This window comes from Myotis lucifugus, unplaced genomic scaffold, assembly GCF_000147115.1.
Source record: "Myotis lucifugus unplaced genomic scaffold, Myoluc2.0 scaffold_101, whole genome shotgun sequence".
Taxonomy (NCBI): domain Eukaryota; kingdom Metazoa; phylum Chordata; class Mammalia; order Chiroptera; family Vespertilionidae; genus Myotis; species Myotis lucifugus.
In genome coordinates, this window is record NW_005871149.1 from 1,659,766 (window position 1) to 1,686,423 (window position 26,658).

The 26,658-nt window shown below is 39.4% G+C and overlaps 2 protein-coding genes across 8 annotated transcripts in view; one reads left to right on the forward strand and one right to left on the reverse strand.

Moving 5' to 3' along the window:
• On the reverse strand, positions 1-26,049 carry CAPZA1 (capping actin protein of muscle Z-line alpha subunit 1). The gene is made up of 10 exons (XM_006092533.3): positions 25,669-26,049; positions 18,512-18,575; positions 15,295-15,346; positions 10,432-10,495; positions 8,085-8,291; positions 6,917-6,996; positions 6,252-6,330; positions 4,386-4,457; positions 1,983-2,045; positions 1-1,616 (listed from the first exon to the last, which is right to left on the reverse strand). The coding sequence occupies exons 1-10, from the start codon at positions 25,705-25,707 to the stop codon at positions 1,476-1,478; spliced, it is 861 nt and encodes a 286-aa protein (XP_006092595.1). The 5' UTR covers positions 25,708-26,049; the 3' UTR covers positions 1-1,475.
• Positions 26,050-26,134: 85 nt separating this feature from the next.
• The window catches only part of ST7L (suppression of tumorigenicity 7 like), a 138,468-nt gene continuing 137,944 nt past the window's right edge, over positions 26,135-26,658 (forward strand). For 5 of the 7 annotated variants that reach the window (XM_006092520.3, XM_014458975.2, XM_023757063.1 and 2 more), the window contains exon 1: positions 26,197-26,613. In XM_006092520.3, coding sequence (XP_006092582.1) covers positions 26,406-26,613 — 208 coding nt within the window. In that variant the 5' untranslated portion in view covers positions 26,197-26,405. Of the gene's footprint in view, positions 26,614-26,658 lie in introns of all 7 variants that reach the window. The other 2 variants (XM_006092530.3, XM_014458977.2) reach the window with 2 other exon arrangements.

Below are 26,658 nucleotides of genomic sequence, written 5' to 3' on the forward strand. Positions count from 1 at the left end.
TTTAAGAACAAAACAGGTATATTTCTATTGGACTACCTGATACAGAGGATGGTGTGGTATGGATGGATAGTATGAATGACAAATAATACAAATATATTTTATTTGAAATAAACAAATATGCTTACACAGCTCAATAGGTCACTTGGAAACAAATTCTTGCTTGACTGTATTACTGAGCAAAAACAAAGCTGAAGCACAAACACCCTTCTTTTTTGACATGTATATGCAGATAGGTAGGAAGACACTACTTGGTTTTTAAAAAACTGACCTTCCCTTAAGGCCTGGTCATAGAAGTGTAAACAATGTAAATGAATCCACCATTTCAGTTGTCATATCATATCTATGTCACCTGTGTATTCTGAGATCACACATATACCTGCCCATAAACCTAGAAGGGTTGCTATATCACAGTTACATTTAAGTTCTTGGCAGGCAGGACTGAGGAAAAGTCATGTAGAACAAGTTTTACATCCTATTTAGAACAAATCACTAGTATTCCCTTAAATAACAGGCTACAATAGAAAGATACTGCCGGGAAGTTATCCTTTTCACTTTGGTTCATTTTTAGGTTTTGTTTGTGATTTACAGAGCTGTTTGATTTGTTTGCCTATAGTACAATCCTGCCACATGTATTAAAGCACAGATACCTATTATTTCTTCATCTTCATTTTTCAACTCTGATACTCTACTACATCCCTCGTATGTCAGCAGTTCTGGAATATTAAAAAAACAATAATGGGTAAAACTCTGCTAAAAATGCAGATATCTACAACTACAATGGTACTAGACGGGAAGGAGACAATAAGGAAGGGAAAAAAGCAAACACGTTCATGTGCAGGGAATGTGGTTCAAGTCTTTGGATTTAAAAACAACTTCCCCGGAGAAGCTGGCTATAATGGAATTTCCAGAAAACTTCCTGTGCCCAACAAAAGGCCCTGAAAAGCCCCGATCCAAACTTTTGAAAACTACAGTTACGCAATGCTCTAAGAGATGATCAAGGCAGTTGAGGGAGAGGATGGATGTGTCTTCCATTTGGCTACAGTTGGTAGCACAGCCTCTTTAGCTGTTGATGATCAGTATAAACCATGGAAGTACCAGGTGTGCTCTGAAGGACAGGGGTATAAAAGCAGTGAACATATTACCTGTCTATATCAGAAACAGGGCTTTATGGCTAGGAAAATTTTCTAAACAGTAAAATGACTCCAGGATAGACCTTTCTCTCCATCATTAAATGTGGCAGAATTAAAAAAAAAAATTTTTACAAGTAGATATAGTGAAAAAGAAAATTACAAGTCAGAGAACATAAAAGTATCAAGACAATGCTATAGGTTCAACAGTATTCCATGAGGCTAGAAAACCTGTTAACTTTGAAAGCCCTAGCAAAATATCACTCTTGTTTATAAATCACTTATTTATCATATGACCATACATTGAAACCTTTCTTTCCATGTACTGAAGAATCTTAGATCAAGCCTTTAAGCATTCTGCATTTCTTTGCCAATCTTGTAGCTGAGTATCTTGTTCCAGTCGATTTTGGTGCGGGTAACTGGAAGCTGCCGGCGCAAGGCCTTGAATGTGGTGTCTGACATTGTTTGATAGTTTTCACTAATTGCTGTCTGCAATGGATAATTAAAGCCAAGTTACTTGAACAGAAAGTAAAGTAAATGAGGTCAAGGACATTCTTGAGTCCCCTAGGAAGAACAGACAGGACATATTATTTCTACTGAACTCCTCTCCAATCTCTGAAGTGGGTTAAGAAGCCCACCTATCTTATTTATTAAACTAGGGCTACAGTCCCTTTCCATATCAAAACCTTGATTGTAAGTACAATGCCAAGTTGCAAGGTCTGCAAATTCTCCATACTTAGTAACACTGAACAACACATTTTTATGTTACAAGGACAAAGAGAAGTCTAACAAAATATGCTAACAGCAAAATAAGAAGGTAGTAAGTCTAGAAAAGTTAGTTCTAAATCTTCTTACCTGATACTCATTTTCTGCATGTTCTATGATTTTAATAAACTCCTTGGCAGTTTGTGCTTCATTCTAGTGAAGAGAGGAGAAAAGAAAAATATGAAAGCAGTGAATAAAGAGATAGTGAGAAGTCTATCTTAACTAACATGTGCACAATTTATAGTTTATCAAGTGTTCCCATGCACATTATCTTCTTTGATTCTCTTCAACAACCCTGTGAAGATCTGTTATCATCATCACTTCCATTTTGCAGAAAACAGAATCCTCTTAAGTGACTTGACCAAAATCATACAGCTTTTGAATGATAATGATGGGATCTGAATCCAGGTCTTTGCCCAAAAAAGGCCATGCTCTTTTCAATCTATCACAGTATGCCCATAAGGCACCATCATGATGTCTTCATATTTTTTCATTTTTGTTAATCCTCACCCGAGGATATTTTTTCCACTGATTTTTAGAGAGTAGAAAGGAGGGGAAAGAGAGAGAGAGAGAGATCAATTGGTTGCCTCCTGCATGTGCACCGACTGGGGTTGGGGATCAAGCCTGCAACCTAGGTATGTGCCCTTGACCGGAATCAAACCTGAGAACCTTCAAGTCAAGGGCCAACTCTCTATCTACTGAGCCAAACCGGTTAGGGTGATATCTGTAGATTTTTATGCCTTGAAAATATTTCTGCTTTAAGATGATATTAACAATGCCCTCAGATATATTGGTCATATAAGTTAAGCTCATATATTCCTCTATTTACTATTTATGATGCTAACCCAACCGATCACATTTTGCTTTACACGATTCAGATATAAAATGAACTGAATCTCTCTTCCTTTCACCATTAAGTACAACAGAATTAAAGGCAGGAGGGTAAGATTTAATGCAGAGCAGCAGTCCCCAGATTCTTTCAAATAATCAAAACTATTTTCAATCCTATATAACAAAAGCATAATATGCAAATTGTCCCCTTAGCCAGGAGTTCTGCCGGGAGTTTGACTGCTTGCTATAAGTGCACTGACCACCAGGGAGCGGCGCAGAACACAGCAAGCATTGGCGACGTGGCACTGGCAGCGGGTGGCAGTGGAAGTGCTGCAGGCCCTGATGGGCCCCAATGAGAGAGCAGGACTGGGATGGGATAGTGGAGCGGGTGAGTGGGCAATGCCAAACCAAGGCTGGTGCAAGCCACTGGTCACCGGGCTGGGCCCATCACCCCGCTGATTCGATCATCCCACTGACACGGGCTCCCAGGTGCTGAGGGAGCTGACTGGGGACCCGATGCCCCGCCAATATGATCGCAGGGTGACCAGTGACCAGCAGTGGGGGGAGAGTGGGGGGCTGGGGGAAGGGAGGGAGTACCCGGCCAGCAGCTGGCAGCCGCTAGGGACCCTACCAGTGCACGAATTTTGCTCACTGGGCCTCTAGTTTTATAATAATACTAAGAGAAAGCTACTTGCCTTTTTTACTCTTACTCTCATGTATATTCAGTATAGTTTCATAGAAGCTACATGTGTGTGATGATCTGATCACTCTGAGGCCAATGGCATGTGTGAAGCACATGAGGATTTAGTTCTTTTAGTAAGCCAGACATTGAACAATTTGTGAAAATGTAAACCAATGCCATTCTTTTCATTAATTATTTTTGGTTTGAAAAACATAGTTGTTTTCCATGAAAATGTTATTTAGGTTAAAAACTAATGGGCTTGTTACTGCAATTTTTAATTAATAAAAATTTAATATTTCTGTTTTAATTTTTTTGCATTTGAAATTTTTTTCTTTAAAAATATTTTCAATTACAGTTGACACAATATTCTATTAGTTTCAGGTGCACAACATAGTGATTGGACATTTATATGCCTTACAAAGTAATCATCCCAATAATTCTAGTATTCATCTGGCACCATACAGTTTTTTATTTCTAATAAGGTAAATACTGATAGATATAAAACACATAAACAAAAGCTACATGAGAGTGCTCAGTAACTTTTAGGAATATAAAGAAGTAGTGAGAATACAAGTAGTGAGAATATCCCTTCTTTCCAGGTACAGAACACAGAATACTTTTTGATGGAATATTCCTAAAAATGTTGTTTCTCTAAAGATATGAATGCAGCCCAATAGGATTTAGTTTGGCAATCTTTTTTTCCTCCTGGTTGTTACTGACTGAAGATATTGCTGTCCTTGAGCAAATCTCACAACTGAGAAAGAGAAAGACGGAAGTCTCAATTCTCTAAGGCCACTATTCTGAGTCAAAGACTTCGAACTAATATAGTTGGTTGGTTATATACTCTTATAAGCTGCCAAAATCAAAGCACTGAAAACAAACTGAATTTCTAACAGCAGAATCAGCCCTCAGGATCAACACTAATTTTTAAAAGAGAAACAAGACACAAATGAGACAGACATTAAATTCTTCACACTCACCGAAACAGTTACTGAATCCTGTACATCTTTATGACTAACCAACTGAACATTGCCATCTTCATAATAGTGTACCTGCGTGAAACAATGTTGTGAGCAAGTTTATGTGTAGTTCATATAGAAACCTGTTGCTTAGGGCACATATCCATGCCTTAAGCCATTCCCAATCTTTACCAACTCTGAATGAATAATTATTATTACCAATGGTAATTTACTATGGCGGTTAAAATGCACAGAACACTCAAATTTAAGAATTCTCTCTTTCCTTTGCAGGGAAAACTGATTATTAAGTTCAACAAACATTTATTATGTCTTAATGCATTTCAGGCACCACACTAGGCATTGTGATGCAAAGAACTTGAATGATTTCACGCTTAACAGTATTAAAATAAAATCATTAAACATTAGTTTTTCCCTGTGAAAACCAAGGAATTTTAATGGATTCTAATTCCTTACGCATCTTTCCATATACAGTATCATCAATATTGACAAGCAGATTTGACCAAGTGCAGGAAAAGTTTGAGGGGTAAAGACAGGATTGAAAAACAAATATTGGTAAATTAGGCTACAAAAATAAGAAAGACAAAAGCAGTTGTAAGGATATAAGGTAAAGTGGGTGCTGTAATTATGAAAACAATTAGCAAAAAAAGAGGAATACACAAGAGACAGACTAATCAATCAATGACATAAGGCTCAGGAAATCTTGGCAACTTACAAGATAGGTTCAGTCATCTTAACATGGCTATAAACTGGTCATACAGAATAAGATGAGAATTTCCTTTGTTAAGTGCATTTGCACAGGGTCTTGGAAACAGGAGTTGTCATCTAAGTGGATAAGGTAGAGAAGGGTATCTAGCAAGGGGATAAAAAAGGACAAGAGAATGGAGCACAACTGGTTTCCTTGAGGGAAGAACAAAGAACTGACTGCAGATAAGGATGTGTGGAGGAGGGGAGCGTTGCATTGTGAGACATTGCTACGAAGTAAGCTGGAGATAGACTGTGAAGAGCAAACAGCCTTAGAAACCATGTTAAGAATTCAGACTTTCTCCTATTATGAGTGATGGGGACTCAGGGAAAGGGATTGTTTTAGAAAGATTATACTTGTGTTATGAACAAAATAAAGGGAAGGGAACTAAAATTGGGGGCATAATTCCAGAACAATAGTCCAGGTAATGCCTGTTTCCTTTATCTAGTCCACACTATCAGGAGATAATTGAATAAAAGGAAATGTTTTCAGAGATAAAGCAGAAAAGGAAAAGAAAGGAGCAATAATCTGCAGTACCTTAGCATTATTTATTAAGTCATTACTATGTTAGGCATTATGTAATACATTTTACTTATTCCTTATATTTTCTCATGCTATCTTTATAAAAATTCCTGTTTTATTTACTTGATTTTAAAATCTTGTCACTATTGTAAAATAAACAAAACAAAATAACCCATTCATGTAGCTTTCTTCAAACCAAAGAGCTAAGTTTTATGTATATGTAAATACTTAAATGAGACAATATACATGAAAGACCCTAAGTTACAGTAGCTGCTATATAGTCATTTCTTAATTATTACTTATTTTTCTATTTCCTAGAACTATTTTTTGATAATTTCTGGGAAGGTCTTAGATTATCTTTGAGAGAAGAAAATAACAAGCAAGCAGTACACTCCACATGACTATCCTTTATCAAGCTAGAATAGCTCCCTCTGTTTACTTCCCCAGGAAGGAAGCTTCTATTTCTATTCACTACCATTGGTCTCCCTTTGCATCTACATATAGTTGTTTCTTATTTTTCATAACAGAACTTCCAACTTGAATGTTTCTGTGGAAGATGTGACATTTTAATATGTGGCCTATTAACATGTTGGGAATCTCACCTGAATCTTAAGTACTCCAACCACCTGGGCTGTAGGTGGTGTGATGGTGAACTTCCATTCTGATCTCCAACGACCATTCCTATTAAAAGACACACACACACATCACTATAGAATTAGCAATAAGCGTAAGTAAAAGGTGATTTTTCACTGAGGCAGATAATTTGGGAAAGAGAAAAAAGGAAACAAATCATTTCTAGTTTAACAAATCAAATATGTTTGCATACAAGTGGCCTAATCATAAGCCTTTTCCAAGTTATTTTTACTTTCATTTTTTATATTGGAGTAAAAAACCATGTTAATCTGTTCATGAGTGCCTCTTCCACAAACAGATGGATGAGCTGCTGTGTTATGCAATTAACCAAAGTATTGTTAACCAAATCCAAGTAAAACTCAGACTTTTTTATTTTTTTCTTTATTGTTGTTTTTTTTTTTTAGAGAGAGAAAGGGAAACATCAATTTGTTATTTAACTTATGCATTCACTGGTTGATTCTTATATGTGCCCTGACCAAGGATCGAACCTGAAACCTTAGCATGTTGGGACAACGCTCAATCAACTGATCTACCCAGCCAGGGCAAACTCAGACTTTTAACTGGGCACTTTATGAATCTGGTTTGGTTCCTTTCCAATATAAATGAGATACAAATAGAACATCTACTTTCTTACCAGAAATTTTTAGGCTGAAACTGGTGGCTTTCAATACACGCAATAATGGTCTGTTGCCCATCTATAGTTTTAGCATAAACCTATTATTAAAAAAAAAAAAAGTTAGACTCTGAAAACACATTTGATCTAAACAACAAATGCTGTATAAAAGCAGTGTGCTAAATCACTAAATCTTTTGGGGAAATAAAGAATCAGAGAGGATGAGCTGAAAATTCAAAAGAATTCATGGGATATGAACACTAAGCAGAACATATTAAGTTCTAGATGAGACAGAGGTACAGGAATACAGAGAGAAATACTGGTTTCAGATACAGGGGGTGCCAGTTAGGCTGGACCTTGTAAGACAGATGATGGTCTCATAAGTAGAGACTGGGAATAAAAGATGAGTAACGTTCAGGTAAGAAACTAGGGTTTGTTATATCTTTGTTATATCGCCTCCAGAACTAATTAACCAATATTAATCAGGAGGCCACGGAATTAATCTAGGCAGTAAGTTAGGGTAGTATCAATGGACAGCAAGATGCAGAAGCACAATCAAAGATCTAGCAATATACTGCAAGTGAAGGGCAAAAGCAAGTAAGTACTTGCATGCTTGGGTAACTAGAAAGATGGTGGGTGGTACCATTAACAAATTGGGAAATTTAGATAGAAGATGTCTAGCTCATAGTTAGAAACACGTCTAAGCTAAAGACCTTTGATGACTTAAAAAAAAAATTTTTTTTAATTGATTTCAGATAGGAAGGGAGAGGGGAAGAGGGAGAGAGAGAGAAACATTGATGAGAGAGAATCACTGATTGGCTGCCTCCTGCATGTCCCCTACTAGGGATCAAGCCTGCAACCCGGGACCCTTCAGTTTGCAGGCTCTATCCACTGAGCCAAACCAGCTAGGGCCTTTTTTTTTTCTTGGTGGGAGTGAGGTAATTTCTGACGAAATGTGAAATAGGATACATTGACTGAGATTTAAAATTTTTATGCAACTGGGATTTAAGAAAATAATTTTCCATATAAAATTTTCCATTCATACTCCTTTCAAACATTATTCAGGGAATAAAATGCAGGAGACTGTACCTAAGAAGAAAGAAGTGATGTTTGGCTGGCCAACGCCCTCAAAGAATGGGTAAAGGAAAGCAATTAAATACTCTCATAATGAAACAGGCAGATACTTAACAGTACAGAAGCCACTGGAATAATGGTCTTTCACATAGGCCCTTAAAGCGCTGTCACAGGATTCTCTCCAAGACTTCAGACCTCCATCTACTTCCTCTGGCTGGGGGTCACTTGCTTCTTTCCGTAAGTGATCAAACTTAAAGGAAATTTTGTTTCTGGGATCTAAAAATCTGCTGTTACCCAAGTCACCGTGTTCTGTAATTAAGACCTTCCAAAGAATAATTACAATCATGAGTAACTTTTGTAAAAAAGACAGTTGTTGACACATTTTACAAAGCAAATAAAATTTCTGAAGAAGACAGTTAACTTTTCATTGTCAGATTTCTTCCTTACCAATATTTCCATCAAGTAATTTTATTCTTTAGTCTAACCCTCATAAAGCTTCTTCTTAATGTTGCAACTTTTGTAACTAAAAGGTAAATATATCACATTAATTTTAATCTGCACTTCTTTAATTACTATTACTAGGCAATCTAACACTTTTCCAAGTTTGCTTTATATTCCCCTACTGGGTGCAGTTGGTTCATATCTGTTCCTTATTTATTCAATGAACTCTTGACATCATCCTTAGGTATCTCAATAATCTTTTTATCTATTACTAAAGGCCCGATGCACAAAATTTGTGCAAGGAGCTCGGCCCTCGCAGCCGCGGCTTCGTCTGGAAGGTTGTCCGGAAGGTCGTTCGGCTGTCTGGTCTAATTAACATATTACGCTTTTATTATTACAGATGTTTGAAGTGATTACCTCCTTTTAAAATCTTATTTATAAAACTTATTATGCAGAAGCCACTTTCTTTTACAAATTTTTCTAATGTTTCGTTATTACTCAAGTTATGATTCACTTTCCATTTCCTACTACAGCCCAGGAGCAGGGGCCAGGCAATGGTTCAAGGTCAGTTTGCTCTGGCATGAAACACTAAGAGACACCCAGAGGGATGGGCTTGCCGTTACATTATTTTTTTTTCTTTCAAAAAAACAGATAAACTTTAAACCCAAGAAATAATCTAGATATATAGTTGGCACTGAAAATCAGTTAGATTAATCTTATACATTTTAGGAACTGTTTCCTTTTCCTTCTGTTTATGATACTTAGGTTTAAGGTTTCTCCACCCACTGCTTGTCTTTATGTTTGCTAGCAGTCTCCCTTCACTGTTGTTCTTGATCAGAATACTGCTGTATGGTCAATAATAATTTTCACAAGAATTGTATAAAATCTATTTGAAAAACAAATGTTCCCATATCATTTTCTACAGGCCTGGTGCATGACATTCGTGCACTTGGGGGGTTCCCTCAGCCCAGCCTGCACCCTCTCGCAGTCAAGGAAGCCCTCGGGAGATGTCCGACTGACGGCTTAGGGGGGAGCAGCCCTAAGCTGTCAGTCAGACAATCTTAACGCTGCTGTGGAGGCGGGAGAGGCTCCCGCCACTGCTATTGCACTCGCCAGCTGTGAGCCTGGCTTCTGGCGCACTGACCACCAGGGGGGCAGCTCCTGCATTGAGTGTCTGCCCCTTGGTGATCAGTGTGTCTCATAGTGACTGGTCGTTCCACCGTTCGGTTGATTTGCATATTAGCCTTTAATTATATAGGATATTTCTACTCAGATAAGCTTCCCATATTATTTATATTTCTTATCCAGAAACATGACACTTAAATCTATTGTTTTCCACTTATTTTTCTGATCAAAATGTGTGAGTTTATATGAACTGTATGGCAGAAGACTCTCATTAGTTTCTTATCTAATATCCACTTTCTCCTTTTTCCGTAACAGAGCCTCAAAGGTTTTCAAGAAGGTAATGTATTCAATTAAAAAATGACAATTCCCAGCTAGGAATGATATGTATTCTGGCAAAAACATACGATTGGAAGGGGCTTCTGGAATGACCAATAGCATGTTTCAAACCTACCTCCTCTTTCCTTCCTGGAACACAGATTCACTGCCCAGAAATGGAGCAGCTATCTTGAGAGCATAATGAAAACCATACCTAAGAATGGCAGAATAGAGCTAGAAGCAACCTGGGTTTCTGATGACACCACAGGCCTGCCATATCAGCCTTATTACCTCCGAACTCCTATGTAACAAAAATAAGATCTCCATTTAGTTGACCCACTGTGGTTGATTCTTTGTTATATGCTATGATATCTAATAAACCATACATCTTTAATTGTCCAAGTAATATCTTTTTTTTTTGCTGTTATGGCTAAGAATCTGATCCCCTTTTGACTACATTTTTAAGTTGGTTATTACTTATATGGAAATGTTGACAAAATTAGCCATTTTTATATCTACTTTGGTTTATAGGATTTCTATTATCTTTCAGGCATAGCCTATGAAATAGAAATAATTTTTACCTGATCTTCATATCCTTCTATCTTCACAGGTGTGAACTGATCCATGTTATACTGGGCAAATGCACTGTTTTTCAAAAGTGAAAAAAAAAATAAAAAAGAAAGAATTATATATAAACACAAAATGTACTTCACATAATAGCAAAAGAGAAGGTGAAACACTCCCTGGTCTTTTCCCCTTTATCTCTAGGCAACTGGTGATACTGTAATGTCTTCCAGCTTTCCGCAGGAACTCCTCTCCACAGCATCTCAGAAGTGCACTAAGCTCTGAAATTCCCTTTTCCTCTCCACTCCTAAACTCCAACACAGCTCACATTTGGATGGTTCCTAAATTTTAAGCTATCTGATTATAGTGAATTACCAACAGTTTAATCATTTAGATAGGAGCTTTCAGTAATTCAAAAAGTATCTTCAATTGAGGCACTATTTTGGAAATCTTGTTTTCTTTGTTCTGGGCTCTGAGGTAGGAGAGACCATAATTAAATGTTCTGGAAGGCACCCTGGCCAGTGTGGCTCAGTTGGTTGGGCATCCTCCTGTGCATCGAAAGGTGGCCGGTTTGATTCCGTCAGGGTACATGCCCAGGTTTCAGGCTCAATCCCCATCAGAGGGTGTGCAGGAGGCAGACGATTGATGCTCCGCTCTTACATGGATGTTTATCTCTCTCTCCCTTCCTCTTCCTCTAAAAATCAATAAAAATATTTTTAAAAAATGCCAAAAAATTGCCGAAACTGGTTTGGCTCAGTGGATAGAGCGTCGGCCTGCGGACTGAAGGGTCCCAGGTTCGATTCCGGTCGGGGGCATGTACCTGGGTTGCGGGCGCATCCCCAGTAGGAGATGTGCAGGAGGCAGCTGATCGGTGTTTCTCTCTCATCGATGTTTCTAACTCTCTGTCTCTCTCCCTTCCTCTCTGAAAAAAAAATCAATAAAATATATTAAAAAAAAATACCAAAAAATTAAATGTACTGGAATGTATCTGACATGGGGAGAATGAGGTGAGAGTTGAGCATCAGTCAAGTCTCACAGGAGAACCTAAGGCTGAGTAGAGGTTATAAAAAAAAGAAAAAAAGAAAAAAAGAAAAAAAAAGGGATAGAATAAAGATTCAAATACATGCCTCATATTGTTTATTTCTTCGGTGCTAGATTTATGAAACTTTGCATTTTCTTTTTTTATTTTTCATATTTTTTATTATTCATGTTTTCATCTTTTGCTTAAATCTGCATTTTCAATTGCTTCCTAGTACATCTTACAAAGTAAGTTAAAGTAAAAGATAAGGCAAAATAAAGATGGAAATAAGCTTCAGTATAAAAAAACATAATAGCCCTGACCGGTTTGGCTCAGTGGATAGAGCGTCGGCCTGCGGACTGAAAGGTCCCAGGTTCGATTCCGACCAAGGGCATGTACCTTGGTTGTGGACACATCCCCAGTAGGAGGTGTGCAGGAGGCAGCTGATCGATGTTTCTCTCTCATCGATGTTTCTAACTCTCTATCCCTCTCTCTTCCTCTCTGTGAAAAATCAATAAAATCTATTTAAAAAAACAAACAGAAAAAAAACCCCATAATACACTTATATGCTTATGCAGTATCAGTCCTCTCACACAATTCACTTGCCAAGAGAAGAATTAAACATCTCTCCAGCCCAATTTTAACCCGCTAAAACATCTGCCAGATCACTCCTTTTAAGCAAAGCATAGAATCTTTCCTAGACTTTTCAAGAGAAACCAAAGTAACAAATATGTGAACATCAAATATTTAAGGCTAATCATCAATCTTCTCATCCTAAGTTATTGTTGTGTCTTTTAATGAATCATTTCCTTATAATACCATATCTCCATGTAGCAAAATAAGTCCTAAATACACTGGCTCTTTAGAATAAAATATAAATTAAGTGTTCATATTTATTATTTTTTTAAAAAAGCTTAAGAATAGGGAATAAATAAGTACTTCATTCTAGGGTATGTCCTAGACTGTAGATTACAAATATCAACACTAAAATCTGTTACCATCAGATCATCCTTGATTCTTCTTTCTCTCATACTTCACATCTAATCCATCAGTAAATCTTGTAGTTCTACCTTGAGTACATTATTAAGAGTCTTACTCCTTCCCACCAATTCTACCACTGTCACTCTAAGTATAATTTTGATTTATAATTTTGATTTACACACACACACACACACTAATTACCTATCTTTTTTGCTCCAAAGTGACTTTTAAAAAATTAGGTGCCTGTATTTGTATATAAGGATTTCTGGTACCAAGAATTAACTAATCAGTTACAACCTTATTATGCAAGGTGACCAATAAGATGCAACTACATTATATGACCTATATATTTATGGTTCAAGACAGGGTATTCACACCAAATAGCTATTGTTGTGTAGGCTACTGTCATTTATTAAAATTTGACAATCTAAGGGAAAAGAAGTCAGTGCTCCCTAATAAATGGTCACGTGTTGAATGTTTTAAAAATTCTTGTAGCACACTGGTTAAAAATTGCTTTAGTCCAAACCACCACCATTTATCTCTGAACCACTCGGTCTTCTAAGCACTCATTTTACTTCAATCTTTGCCCACCCCTACATAGCAGCCAGTGATTACCCTAAAATGTAAGAGTCATCATGTTATTCTCTGCTTAAAACACTAATAATTTCCTATCTCTCTCAGAATAAAACCTTCTCTTTAACATGGTCTACAAAACCCTATTTAGTGCAGAAGTGTTCAGAATTATCAGAGAATGATTCTGGTGGAAATCCAGGAAAGAGGGTAACTCCTAGGTTGTTCCTTCTTCATTTTACATAGAAGGCAATGATAAGGATGATAATCACTGGGACAACACTTACTGAGTGCTACCTATGAGGACTAGGACCAACGGACCAAAGTACCTCATTATTGGAAATAAAACTGAACTCTTCATTTGTATGGAAAATCAAGTATTTGAGCATAAGACATTCTCCTTTAGGAAGAGGTTTTCCAAGAATCTAGAGTCCATAAGAACCAGAATATTAATAAATACAAAGCTTTATTGTCAGTGTAATTAAAACTATTGAAGCATCTGAACTCACACCAAATTCTACTGTCACTCCTAACTGGAAATGGACAACAGGCTTAGGATGTACTCATCCTTGGATCTTGACATCCCACTCCCAATCCCCCTTACCAAGTACAGAGAAGAGTTAAGTTTGGGTAGCTCTCAAGGATAAAACTAAGACCAATAAGGCAGGAAGATTGAAGAACTTGCCTTGTGAAATAGCGAATTCATTATTAGAAGCATTCAGATGGAATAACCAAATGTTGACAAAACATAGATAAGATTTTTTCAATGAAAGGGCACAGGGTAAACGGGTTGAACTAGCCAGCCATTAATGTTTTTTTCTATGGCAGAATCTATGCACCTAAGGGAAATTAGAATGTCTCTTTAGTGTGTGTCTAAATCAATGTATAATTAGGATATTTTTCATAATGATAATTATAAGTGATGGTGTGCAAATTTTAGGTTTGTAGAATCTGGTCCCAAAATGAGTTCCAAAAAGCAGTATGGACAGGGCAGAAGATGACTGTTTCCCAGGCAGCAGCTTAACAGCTTTCTATAGTTAACATCTAAACCAATTATATTTCATACCAAATGCATTCATAATTATTTGATGTTCTGCATCAAAGTCCTTATCCCATCTCCCCACCTCACTCTTTCCCAGACATATCCAACTATGTTTTCCTCTTTACAAAGAAACTCTGGACCAGTTGGATAGAGAGTAAATTAAATAAAATATACTAAAGAGTAAAGGAGAGTAGTGATAAAGCCAGATAACCAGGGGCCTTGAAAGCTAGACAGTATTTAGAACTGAAGACGCAATGAAAACAAAACAAGCAAACCTATACCACTATAACATTTTAAAAAACATATATTTTTATTGATTTCAGAGAGGAAGGGAGAGGGAAAGAGAGATAGAAACATCAATGATGAGAGAAACTCATTGACCGGATGCTTCCTGCACGCTCCCTTCTGGGGGTCCAGTCCGCAACCAGGGCATGCGCCCTTGACTGGACCTGAACCTGGGACCCTTCAGTCCGTAGGCTGATGCTCTATCCACTGAGCCAAACCAGCTAAGGCTACCACTGTAACTTTTTTAAAACAAAGACAAAATGAAAATGCTTCTTTATAAAGATTAGCCTGACAAGTGATAAGTCAATGACTGGGTAGAATAACAGTGCTATTATTCTATGATTAATTCTTTTATTTATTTTTTATTGATTTCAGAGAGAAGAGAGAGATAGAAACATCAATGATGAGAGAGAATCACCGATCGGCCGCCTCCTGCATGCCCCCTACTGGGGAATGAGCCCACAACGAGGGCACGTGCCCTGACTGGGCATCGAATCGCAACCCTGTGGTTCATGGGTTGACACTCAACCACTGAGCCACATCGTCTGGGCTCTACTGTTAATTCTTACCATAAATTCACTTTATGAATATCTGCTATTCTTTGGCAATTTGAGAAACATTTTTATTCTTCAACTGCAGCCTAATCTTTCTATAACTGTTTTTTAAAAATTCAACAGGAGCTAAAGAACTATAGAAGAAAACCCAAGAGCCAACATTTAACTCTGCTGTAATGGGGGAAATTCACACCAAAATAAATAACTAATAAGTAAAATAATATAATAAGCAAAATAATATAATAAGCTTTAAGAAAGTAAACATTTTGGTGGAACATGTTTTCTCTAAGAATAAAACAATTAAAACTGCTAAAATAAACTGCTTCATTTTGAAGTACTTTAAGCTAAGTTTTCAGGGTGTCAGTTTACTATTAACATAGTTTATGCAATGTTAGAATAACACTGTAAACAGATTTTTAAAGATACTTACTGTGCTGCCCCTTCCCTGAGGAGATTGTCATTACTAAGTAGTAGCCGAACATCTGAGGAAGAAAAAAATTGTTAAAAGATGTTAAAATTACAATGTTCAATAGGACAAACTTGAGAGTTAAGCAGATTTCTAAATTAGATTAAAAATTTTTTAATTTATGATTTGAGAGAGAGAGAGAGGGGAGGAGAGAGAAACATTGATTTGTTGTTCCACTTATTTATATATTCATTGGTTGCTTCTTCTATGTGCCCTGACCAGAGATAACCTGCAACCTTGGTGGGACAACACTCTAACCAACTGAGCTACCTGGCCAGGGATCTAAATTTGACTTTTTAAAAATCAGATTTTGAAAGATTAGTCTTTGGATATATTGTTTCTAAAAATGCAAACAAATAGCTGCTAATGTTCATAGATTTGCATACAATTCTCAGAGTTTCTTAACAAATGAAAAACATGGTTTACAGAAGGTTAAAGTAAGGACTGTTAATTTTGTATCTAAAGAATCCTTTAAAATCAGATTAAGAATTCCAAGTTTGCCCTAGCTGGTTTGGCTCAATGGATAGAGCGTCAGCCTGGGAACTGAAGGGTCCCGAGTTCGATTCTGGTCAAGGGCACATGCCCGGGTTGCGTGCTTGATCCCCAGTAAGGGGTGTGCAGGAGGCAGCCAACCAGTGATTCTCTCATCATTGATGTCTCTCTCTCTCCCTCTTTCTTCTTTTCTAAAATCAATAAAAACATATTAAAAAAGAAATGCAAGTTTATCTGTAACATCAGACTAAGAAAGCTGGGCACAATTTAGTCAGTGGCAGTGAAGTTGCTGAACATATCTTTCTTTGAATAATCTTACGTGGGAGCCTACAATCTTTTAAAAAAGCTGTGTTAAGAGTCTAGTCACTTTTCTTTTGTTACTAGAAACTACCAAGAATTAATTCCAAGGGGGAACACTAATTACAAACTGAAGGCCATTGACTCTTGGGGCTTCTGAAAGAAAGGATTGGCAGAGGCCAGATGTGTAGCAGGCCAATAAAAACCAGCCCTGAGGTCACAGGTAGCTTGCCAATTCTTTTTTTTGTAAAATATGTTTTTATTGATTTTAGAGAGGGGAAAAGGAGAGGGAGAGAGATAGAAACATGGATCAGCTACCCAGGCATGTGCCCTGACAGGGAATTGAACCAGCAACCTCTTGGTGCACTGGAGGGCGCCCAACCTAGTCACACCAATTTGGTATCAATTATTTTCATGGTACTGTACATTCAGTTCTCAAAAATAAAACAAGGGACGTCTAATTATGAAGACCATTAATATTATTAAGAATTTATCTGAACTAATCAGTCAGATAAAGTCAAGTCAAAGGAGTATTTTCTAAAAGCTCAGTTGTTGAAAATTTACATTCAGTCAATGTGGAAGACTAGAAAGGTTACATTTGTTTCTCTTTGCTGTTAGTGCTCAAAATCTACAAACAAGTCTATAACAGAATGTCTTCATTTTCCTGTTGCATTATTTACTCCTTATAGTAAATGTTTGTATGTTCTCCTACTTACTCTTTCTCTACATCATTAATTTTATCAGTGGAGATTATAATTGTTCTATGATGCTGGGTCAGTTACAGATGAATATCACACAATCCCTCTCAAATAGGTAACCTTCTCATGTAAAACTAGAATTTCAAAATAAATGTTTGCTAAACTGAACCAAGATGCACAAAGATTATGATTTTACTTAAGGGTCCCCTTAAGATAAATTGAGATTATGATGATTGCTTTTATTGTGAAGTTCAAGATGCCTCATCTACATTTTTCATGCTGTAAGCTGTGTTAAGACAGTGAATAGGCCCTGGCTGGTGTGGCTCAGTTGTTTGGGCATCGTTCCTTGCACCAAAGGATCACTGATTCCATTCCTGGTGAGGGCACATACCCAGGTTCTGGTTTGATTCCTGGTTGGGGTGCTTACTGGAGGCAACCACTCAATGTTTTTCTCTCTGTTCTCTCTCTCTAAAATCAATAAAAACATATTTTAAAAAAAGACTGAATAATATGGAAGGTTGTAAATGTTTTAGAATAGTGATCCCCAAACTGGCTGTGACTCAGAATCACCTGAGAGAACTTGATATAACAGATTCCACCCCAGATCTAATGAGTGAGAATCTTGAGAGGGTAACAAGCTGACATGTGCAAATATAACAAACTTCCCAGATGCAGCCAGTTTAGTCCCAATGGCTCTAGAAAATCTCCTATACTATGGCACTTTCTGAATGAAAGCACTGAAGAAACTTAAGCTTTGATTTATAATGACAGATAAAAAACCATGAAAACAACTTAATATTCTTTCTACACTTACTGATATTAAACTACTTTAAATCTTTTCTCACATAAAATATGTAGAGAGTGCCTGGGAAGGCACATGAGCTAATTGTCGGATGAATCCAGTGGCGTCAGCAGAGCCACATCCTGGAAACATTCCGTGCCAGAGGCAGGTATGTTGTCAGCCTGACCCTTAGGTCAGGTACCAGGGAGTGGGTTTCATTATCTAAGTTCAGCCAGGCGCAAGGAACGGACACAATTATCCGGGCTCAGCCAGGAGTGACAATTACAAAGAAGCCACAAGAATGAAGAATTGCAGCTTGATCTTTAACCATGATTTCACATAATTTCCTTTGTCTTAAACGCTAGTAAAACATCCTAGAACAGCGGTTCTCAACCTGTGGGTCGCGACCCCTTTGGGGGTCGAACGACCCTTTTACAGGGATCGCCTAAGACCATCGGAAAACACATATATAATTACATATTGTTTTTGTGATGAATCACTATGCTTTAATGATGTTCAATTTGTAGCAATGAAAATACATCCTGCATATCAGATATTTACGTTATGATTCATAACAGTAGCAAAATTACAGTGATGAAGTAGCAACGAAAATAATTTTATGGTTGGGGGTCACACAACATGAGGAACTGTATTAAAGGGTCGCGGCATTAGGAAGGTTGAGAACCACTGTCCTAGACTCATGCTGTATATAATAAACGTGCTGCACCAGCTCTGGGTCACTGTCCTTTCATCAGAGGGCAGCTGTCCCACCCGGTCCCAGCTTTCCCTACTGTCTCTGTGTCTGTCTCGTTCTTTTTCTCAATCCCCTGTCGCCCCTACTCAGGACTCGTCGTCGGCTCTCTAGCCGTGCTGGCCGCGGTCTAAGACAGAAATACTTATAATTTTTACTTACCATTGAATACTTCATTAAATTCCCCTGGAGGTGCATGAGTGATGAATTTAGCAGCTATGCGTACCTAGAGAAATAAAATTTACAGAAAGAGAGTTATGAAAAGTAACAAATAAAAAGGAAAGGAATTAGCAGATTATAACATTTTCAATACTGGTGGCCCGGTACATGGATTTGTGCACACTGAAAGGAAATTAATTAGAAGAAAGATTCGTGCAGTAATTACATTACTGCAAAAAATTACATGTCGAAATAGTATATATAATATAGTATTATAAAATTAAAACACGTGTGTGATTGGCGCAAGAGCTTTATATGTATCGCGCATGCAGTAGTCATCGTTTATTCAGAAACTGCCAGTGCACGGCATATGTGCTGGCTGGCCAGCCAGTCAGAATACGCACGGTCGATTACTTAGCCTTTTAGATAGATAGATAGATAGATAGATATCTCTTGTTTACTTTTTTTTAATACACTTTTTTGTATGATGGGAGAGAGAGATAGAAACATCAATGATAAGAGAGAATTATTGATCAGCTGCCTCCTGTACACCCCACACTGGGGATCGAGCTTGCAACTCGGGCATATGCCCTGACCAAGAATTGAACACTCGCCAGAACCGGTTTGGCTCAGTGGATAGAGCGTTGGCCTGTGGACTCAAGGGTCCCGGGTTTGATTCCAGTCAAGGGCATGTACCTTGGTTGCGGGCACATCCCCAGTGGGGGGTGTGCAGGAGGCAGCTGATCAATGTTTCTCTCTCATTGATGTTTTTGGCTCTCTATCCCTCTCCCTTCCTCCCTGTAAAAAATTAATAAAATATATTAAAAAAAAAAAAAAGAATTGAACTCTCAACCACTGAGCACACAGCCCGGGCAAATATATCCCTTGTTTAAACCTTTAGGTCCTAGTCACCTTATATTCTCCATTATTACAATCTTCATCAATAATTGTAAATAATGGCAACTTTTTTACTGATCAAAAAAAAAAAGTTTTCCATAAAAGAGAAAAAACTCATGGACACTGACAACAGTGTGGTAATTGGTGGGGGAGGAAGGGAGGTAGAGGAGGGCATAGAGGGAATGATGATGGAAGGAGACTTGACTTGGGGTGGTGAACACACAACACAGTGTATAGATGATGTGAATACAGACAATAGTAGTAGGAATGTGGACAGGTTAGATATATTGTTAACTGAAAAGATACAAAGGAAATTGGTATATTGGTTGCCTCTCAGGGGAACTGGGCGGTTGGAAAACGGGTGGGAGGGGACTTTTTACTTAAGCCTTTTCTACCATTTTAATTTGAAGCATGTGGTTATAGTTCCTATATACCTAAAATACTTTTTTTTAAATGAAGGAACAGAATCTAATAAAAGGAAGAATGAACGGGATTGGAATACTAATTGAACATGAGAGGAAAGACTAAGTGAAAAAGATAATGCCAATGTTCTGAGCTTGTGTGATTAAAAGAGAATAATGGGATGAACAGAAATGATGAGATTAACAGGAGGTTCTGATGCAGGCAGAAAGGAAAATAACAGTAAGTGCATATTAAAATTATCACCTAGTTCAGAAATCCCAAAGCAGTCACATTGTCTTCAGTATCACAACTATTTTCCCCTATCCAGGCTTATTTTCAGAAGATGATCCATATAAGGATATTTATTTATTTCAAAAAGATGAGAGAACCTATACTCTTAGATTTGTGCACTGGAGAGAGGAAAGAGCAAATGATATCTGATCCTAGTGTTTTTCTGGGTTCTAAAGGAGGGGATTTATAGCAGATGAAGGAAATACTTTTATCTGGGGTTTTGCAAGGCTAGAAGTATATACACATAGTCATTTTGGTATGCATAATGCTTTGCAGCTTTATAGGATTTACTAGGAAAAATGCTCCCGGGGGGTGGGGGATGGAGGGGTGTCAAATGTTCCCAGTAGTGACAAGGCAGGGCACCAATAATAGCAGCAGATGCTCAAGGACAATGAATACTGAAAGAGGCACCAAGAGTGTGGACACAACCTGAACATAAGAAATATCTAGAGATTATCAGAAACAGTTGGGGGTGGAGAGAAGAGAGAGATGAAGGAGCATGAGTTGGGGAAATATTAAAATGAATGAAGGTGTAACTAATTGGTCTCATTCATACCGATAGGTCGTGCCTACACTATCTACCTGGTCCTATGCTAGGCATTGGATAAAAACATGGTTTCAGTTACCAAGGAATTCCGTTTTGTTATTAGGGCAAATGTGCAAATGCAGATAATGACAGAAACTCCTCGAACATTTTAATGTTTCAATTTTAAAATGTATTTTTTAAAAATCAGAGTTTGAAAAAGTTCATTAATTCTGTTCGGCTGGTTTCATCCAATTCCTCGTATCTCCCAATTTTATAGGAAAACTGAGGCCTATAGAGGTTAGTGATTTTTTCCAAAATCACACTGATGGCTAAAAGCACAGCAGGGAGAGAGAGGCCAAATCTCCTGATTCTCAGAATCATTCTTTCCCACTACATCACAGTATCTCATTTATAATTCAGTAAATGAAGGCCTCCTATTCTGTTTTTCTTTTCAATCACTGTTACATGAAATAAAGTGTAGTGAAAAAAGCATGGCTTCTGAAACAGACAAACCTGGGGTTTGAATTTTCTGACATATTACATTACTTCGCTTCGCATTAAGGCTGGTCCTAATAAAATTGCTAGATGTTCTAAAATAAATTATAATAAACCTATACTTAACCAAAGACTGGGCATCTGATTTTGTACTTGCTGAAAATTTATGCTCCTGTCCAAGGATTTTATAACAGATTATATGAATATTCATCAGCAAAGCGAACTGGAAAAACGGAAGATAAAAGAATAGTAGTGTTAATACTAATTGATGACTTGTTAGAAAAGACCACGGCAAATAAGCTTCAGGGTTTACTTGATAAGGGTAATAACTCCTCTAGTCAATCAAGGAGGTAATCAAAATCAAGGAAATCCAGTTTAAAAGTGTAAGTAGTTTCATGAGCTCTAATAGGGCCTTTTGGCATTCATATACAACATTTTCCACATCTCTCCTAAATAATTTTGATAAAACTGTTCCTCAAAAAGTGCCTTAAAGATGGGATCATTGTCTACACTTAAAGCATACAGATCCACTTTTCAGTTATGGTATTTTTGCGGTTGTACACAAATATTCCACTAGTTAGGCTGAAGGGGAAAAATATGCCAGTTGCACTGTTTTTCAGCCTTAAAATTCTCTCTGCATTTTTTTTTAAGATGCTGAATCAGCTTTCTGTGCCCTTAGTGCTCTCGCAAACACGGTGAATGTTCTTAAAACACACAAGACTTTCTGTAAGAAGTGTGGCAAGCTCCAACACGAGAAAGTAACACAGCATGAGAAGGGCAATGATCCCCTGAATGTGCAGGGACAGTGGCGTTGTGACAGGAAGCAGAGTGGCTATGGTGAGCAGACTAAGCCGGTTTCCTGCAAAAAGGCTAAAACTACAAAGAAGATTGTGCTGAGGCCTGAGTATGTTGAGCCCAACTGCCATCTAAGAGAATGCTGGCTATTAAGAGATGCAAGCATTTTGAACTGGGAGGAGATAAGAAAAAGAGTCCACTGATCCAGCTCTAAATTTCATATTTTATTTTATTATGTGACAATAAAATCTTGAGGATAAGAAAAATGCTGAATCATGAAATAAAGGAAACAGACATGCAAAGAACCCAAACAAGTTGCTCATCTCATATTTCAAGTTTCCTAATTACCGTATCTTGTCATTTTGGTCTTGTTAAGCTTTTGGAACCAAAAAGTAACTGAAGGGTCTTAGTAACTAGAAGTGTAGAGCTCATTCTCAGAAACTGAACGGGAGGATAAGACTGAAAGCGCTTATTTCTACAAGTTATTACACTTTCTACTTCCTGTTTTATTTAGGCAGCTCATCATGACCATTTCAGGTAACAATGCAGAAGTTAAAAAACCCAACTTCCTCTTTATAAAGTGATAAAAACTTCAGCAGTTAGTTATGAAAATGGTTGATCTTACTAGCTTTTATAGAAATACTTGCAAGGAAATCAGAGACCATCATCATGAAATTCACCTCTATGTTCACTGCTTTCAGAAAATTTAACAAAAATAAAAAACTGTACTGGCATCATGACATATATCCCTTAAAAAACAAAAAACAACCCCAAATCAAATGCAGTTGAGGTCTCCGTTAAAAACAGAAAAAATGGAAACTTTAGAATTCCTTCATGGAAGAACCAATCCAAATTAAGGCTAATAATCTTTTTAAATATTTGTTTGTAATAGTGCTGTGGTTGTGAAAATTTTATAGGATAAGAATCTCATTTAAGAGTTACTTATGTGCCCTAGCCGCTTGGCTCAGTGGATAGAGCATCAGCCTGCGGACTGGGGGGTCCCGGGTTCGATTCTGGCCAAGGGCACATGCCTGGGTTGCGGGCTCAATCCCCAGTGGGGGGTGTGCAGGAGGCAGCCGATCAATGATTCTCTCTCATCATTGATGTTTCTATCTCTCTCTCCTTCTCCCTTCCTCTCTAAAATCAATAAAGAAATATATTTAAAAAAAAAAGAGTTACTTATGTTTCTGAATCCTAAGATATTCATATCAACAAGTCTTGTTAGAAAAATACTTTCTCAATTCTTGAATTCAGTTAAAAGGATGCAGAAGCCTGGAAAAGGGGGCAAGTAGGGTATGAAGCTGAAGAGAAGTGAAGAAATCTTACAAGCCAAAGCCCTTCCTTTCTACTTATAGATCCACAACAGAGAAATACTATCAGTTTCATCTCTGTCTGTGAATAAGAATCTAACAAAATATCAGAAATCTCAAATCATATGGATTTACTGAGACACTTACTATAGCAGTTATTCTTAATTATCCACACTAATGAAGACAATGTGGTTAATTTAAAAACTGTTTACTGAACGTGAAATTCATCAGCTTTTTTGGCAGCTTTACCTTACTAATTTTGATTTCCTTACTATGTCATTATTAAAATTAAGCAACACATCAGGTATGCTGGGAGATGAAAGGAACCTCATCTATTATTGAGGTCAGATCTATTATTATAAAATCAATACTATGAATGTTATTAAACACTGACAATATTCAAAGGTATTTTTATTTGCACTTTGAAATACACATATATTTTCCAAATTTAATTAAAAAGGCATTCTAACTCAGTGTCAAAGACAAAAACCTGACAGCACTGAAAATGTAGTACTGTTTGGGCACAATAAACTTCAAACTTTACTGTTTATTGTTATTTAAATACTTAATGATATTTTGTTGTAACAATATTTTTGCTTAAAATAAGTGACCCATCAGTTGGACTAAAAAATATTTTGTTATCCTATGATTTTCACTGTATTTTACTTCATCTGAATCATAACTGTTTGCCTTAGAAAAAGCATTTATTATAGTTTTCTCTCCAGCACAAGTTCATATAAAATGCTTCCTCTCTCCCCAAACTTATATGTTTATGGGAATTTCCAAGAACGAGAAAATTGAACGCTAAAGTGCTGTTCAATGGCTTGTGAGTGTTTAGCACATTCCTCAGTATTTCAAAATGGCATGCCATATGTAGGTATACTGTGTCAAATCATTCTGTGCAGAGGACTCCTGGAGCATAAATAGTCCCCTCCACCATCCCAATCTTTTTATTGAAAAAAAAAAAAAGAGAGAGGAAGAGCTGAAATACATTTACAAAGCACTCAAGCGTGCACATTTTGCACGCCACTATAGGAAACAAAAGACATAGTTCTTGTCCTAAAGTGAGTCAACTGCCCTAGCGGGTTTGGCTCAGTGGATAGAGCTTGCAGACTGAAGGGGCGTGCGGGAGGCAACCGATCAATGATGGTCTTTCATCATTGATGTTTCTCTCTCTCTCTCCCTCTCCTTTCCTCTCTGAAATATATATATATATATACACACACACACACACACACATATATATATATACATGTGTATGTGTAGGGGGTGTATGTACACACACACACACACACACAGTAAGTTGTTAAAAAGATATAAAGTTGGTCACCTAATGAAATAATTCTAATTTCCGCAGGCCCTAAAATCTCATAGTTACCGAAAAGCCTGACAAGCTGTTAAGAAAGATGCGCAGCTGTCAGGAAAAAAAAAGTTATTCCGCCTGACAGAATATGCTCTTGCATTTAAGACACTTTTGAAGGAAGCAACACACAAATTACACACTGACAAACTCCACTGTAATCAGACATCGCAGGGGAGCATCAGAGGAGGCGCGATGCTGTTGCCCAGGCTTGAACGCGTTACCCTGAGGTTTACGTGCTCTATAAAACCTTTCTGGAGTTAAAAAAAAAAACACACACAACACCCACACAAAAACCCGTTGGCGAATCTTAATCGGTTAACAAGAAACCGAAAACCATTTTTCAACTATTATCAAGAGGCTATCAGACGTAAGGGATGGAGTCCCGGCGGGGCCCGGGGTAGACCCAGGCGATCCAGGGAGCGTCTGCAGGGAAGACGGTGCTCACATCCGGCGCCCGGAGGCTTCCACGGGGGTCACTGCGGACAGCCCAGCTCCTGGGACCCGGGGAGAGGCGGGCACCACGGAGGGACCGCTCTGTCCAGGAGTCGTGACAGCAGAATCACTTCCAGGGGAAGGAGGGGCGGAAGGGAAGTGAAGGGGCCACCAGACCAGGAAGTGACCCGCCCTAAACTAGCCTCAATCCTGGCTAACGAGGAGGGTGGGGTAGGGTGGGGTGGGGTGGGGTGGGGGTGGGGGTGGGGGGACGGGCTGAGCCCCAACAGCTCAAGGCGGTACAACTGCTGCTTCATAGGTCGCGACATCACCATCGTCCCCTCTCTCAATTACAGAGGCGAGTCCGCAGCCACGACTCCATAAGGGAAAAGTCTCTTTTCTGGCTGCAAGGCCAGCGGGCTGTGCCGCAGGCCCGGGAGGAAGAGAGTTGAGAAATGGGGAACTGGGGCCACGGGGCGCCAGGGGGAAGACCCTCGGGAGGAAAGCGTCCCGAGCGCGGGAGGCGGACGCCTGCAGGGCTGAGCGGCTTCTTTCTCCCGGGGGGCCCTTCAGGGCTTCCCACGGCGGCCGGGCGGGGCCCCTCACCCCTGGCGCGGGAGGAGGTGAGAGAGAGAGGCGCGCCCCTTACCTTCTCCTCATCCGACACCCGATCCTCGAAGTCGGCCATCTTGGGCTGCTCTGGCCCAGCCCGGCCGGGCGCGAGGCAGGCCGGGAAGGAAGCTGAGTGACGGCATCGCCGCGGGGGCCGGCGGAAGGGCCCACCCGGAAACGCGGGCCGGGAGGGCACCCAGTCAGTGACGGGCGCCGGGGCGGGGCGGGAACGGCTCGGAGCGCCCGCGCCGGGAAGTCAGTCGCCTTTGCCTGAAGTGATTTTAAGTCTAATGCCGTCCTCACTGAGTTACATTCACTTCCCCTCTCATCTGCGGGACGCGGGGAGCGGGTCTCGACTGTTCTTGGCGCCCGAGCCCCATCCGACCAAACAGCACTTGCTACTCCTCTAAGTTTTCCCCGTCCAAGGGGCTAAGTGCTGCTCGGTCCCTGTTGGGCCGGTGGCTTCTCAAAGCCCAGGAAATGGGGGCGAAGGGTGACCCTCACTCGCATGGAAGCGAAATCACTTCACTCCGGGGTCACATCCCAGCCCAGTTTCTCCGGAGGAGGTGCCGCTATCCGCCCCGGGCCGCCCTCGGAAGGAGCAGGTAGCCCCCGCCCAGGGACGCTCCTTCACCTTCCAAACCTCGGTCCCGGACCCCCGAGGCGCTCGGCCTTCCCAGCGGCCAGCCTCAGGCCCGCCACTATCCCAGGATTCCCGGCGCCCGGCTTCCTGCCCGGCTTCCCTCCCAGCGCCGGCGCCCGGGGAGCGCCAAGATGGCGGACGGCGACGGGCCCGGTGTTGCGGCGGCGGCCGCGGCCTCTCCTCAGGCACCCGCTGCTGGCCCAAGCCCGCCGCCGGGCTGGAGGGAGCGGCTGCGGGCCGGGCTGGTGGGGACGTGGGCCTCGCTGTGGTTCGTGGTGGGGCTGGGGCTGCTTTACGCTCTGAGGGTCCCGCTGAGGCTGTGTGAGAATGTGGCCGCGGGTGAGAAGCCCAGACTTCCGGGGGTTGGGTTGGGGCGGGGGGGGT

What these genes read in the sequence shown, in the direction of transcription:
- CAPZA1 (XM_006092533.3), bottom strand. Translation starts at nt 25,707, where the DNA reads ATGGCCGACTTCGAGGATCGGGTGTCGGATGAGGAGAAG. An exon ending in TAGAAGGATATGAAGATCAG is followed by an intron (nt 8,292 to 10,431) that starts GTAAAAATTATT and finishes ATTCTTTGGAAG; the next exon opens with GTCTTAATTACAGAACACGG. An exon ending in ATTCCAGTGGCTTCTGTACT is followed by an intron (nt 6,997 to 8,084) that starts GTTAAGTATCTG and finishes TTTTAATAATAG; the next exon opens with GTTTATGCTAAAACTATAGA.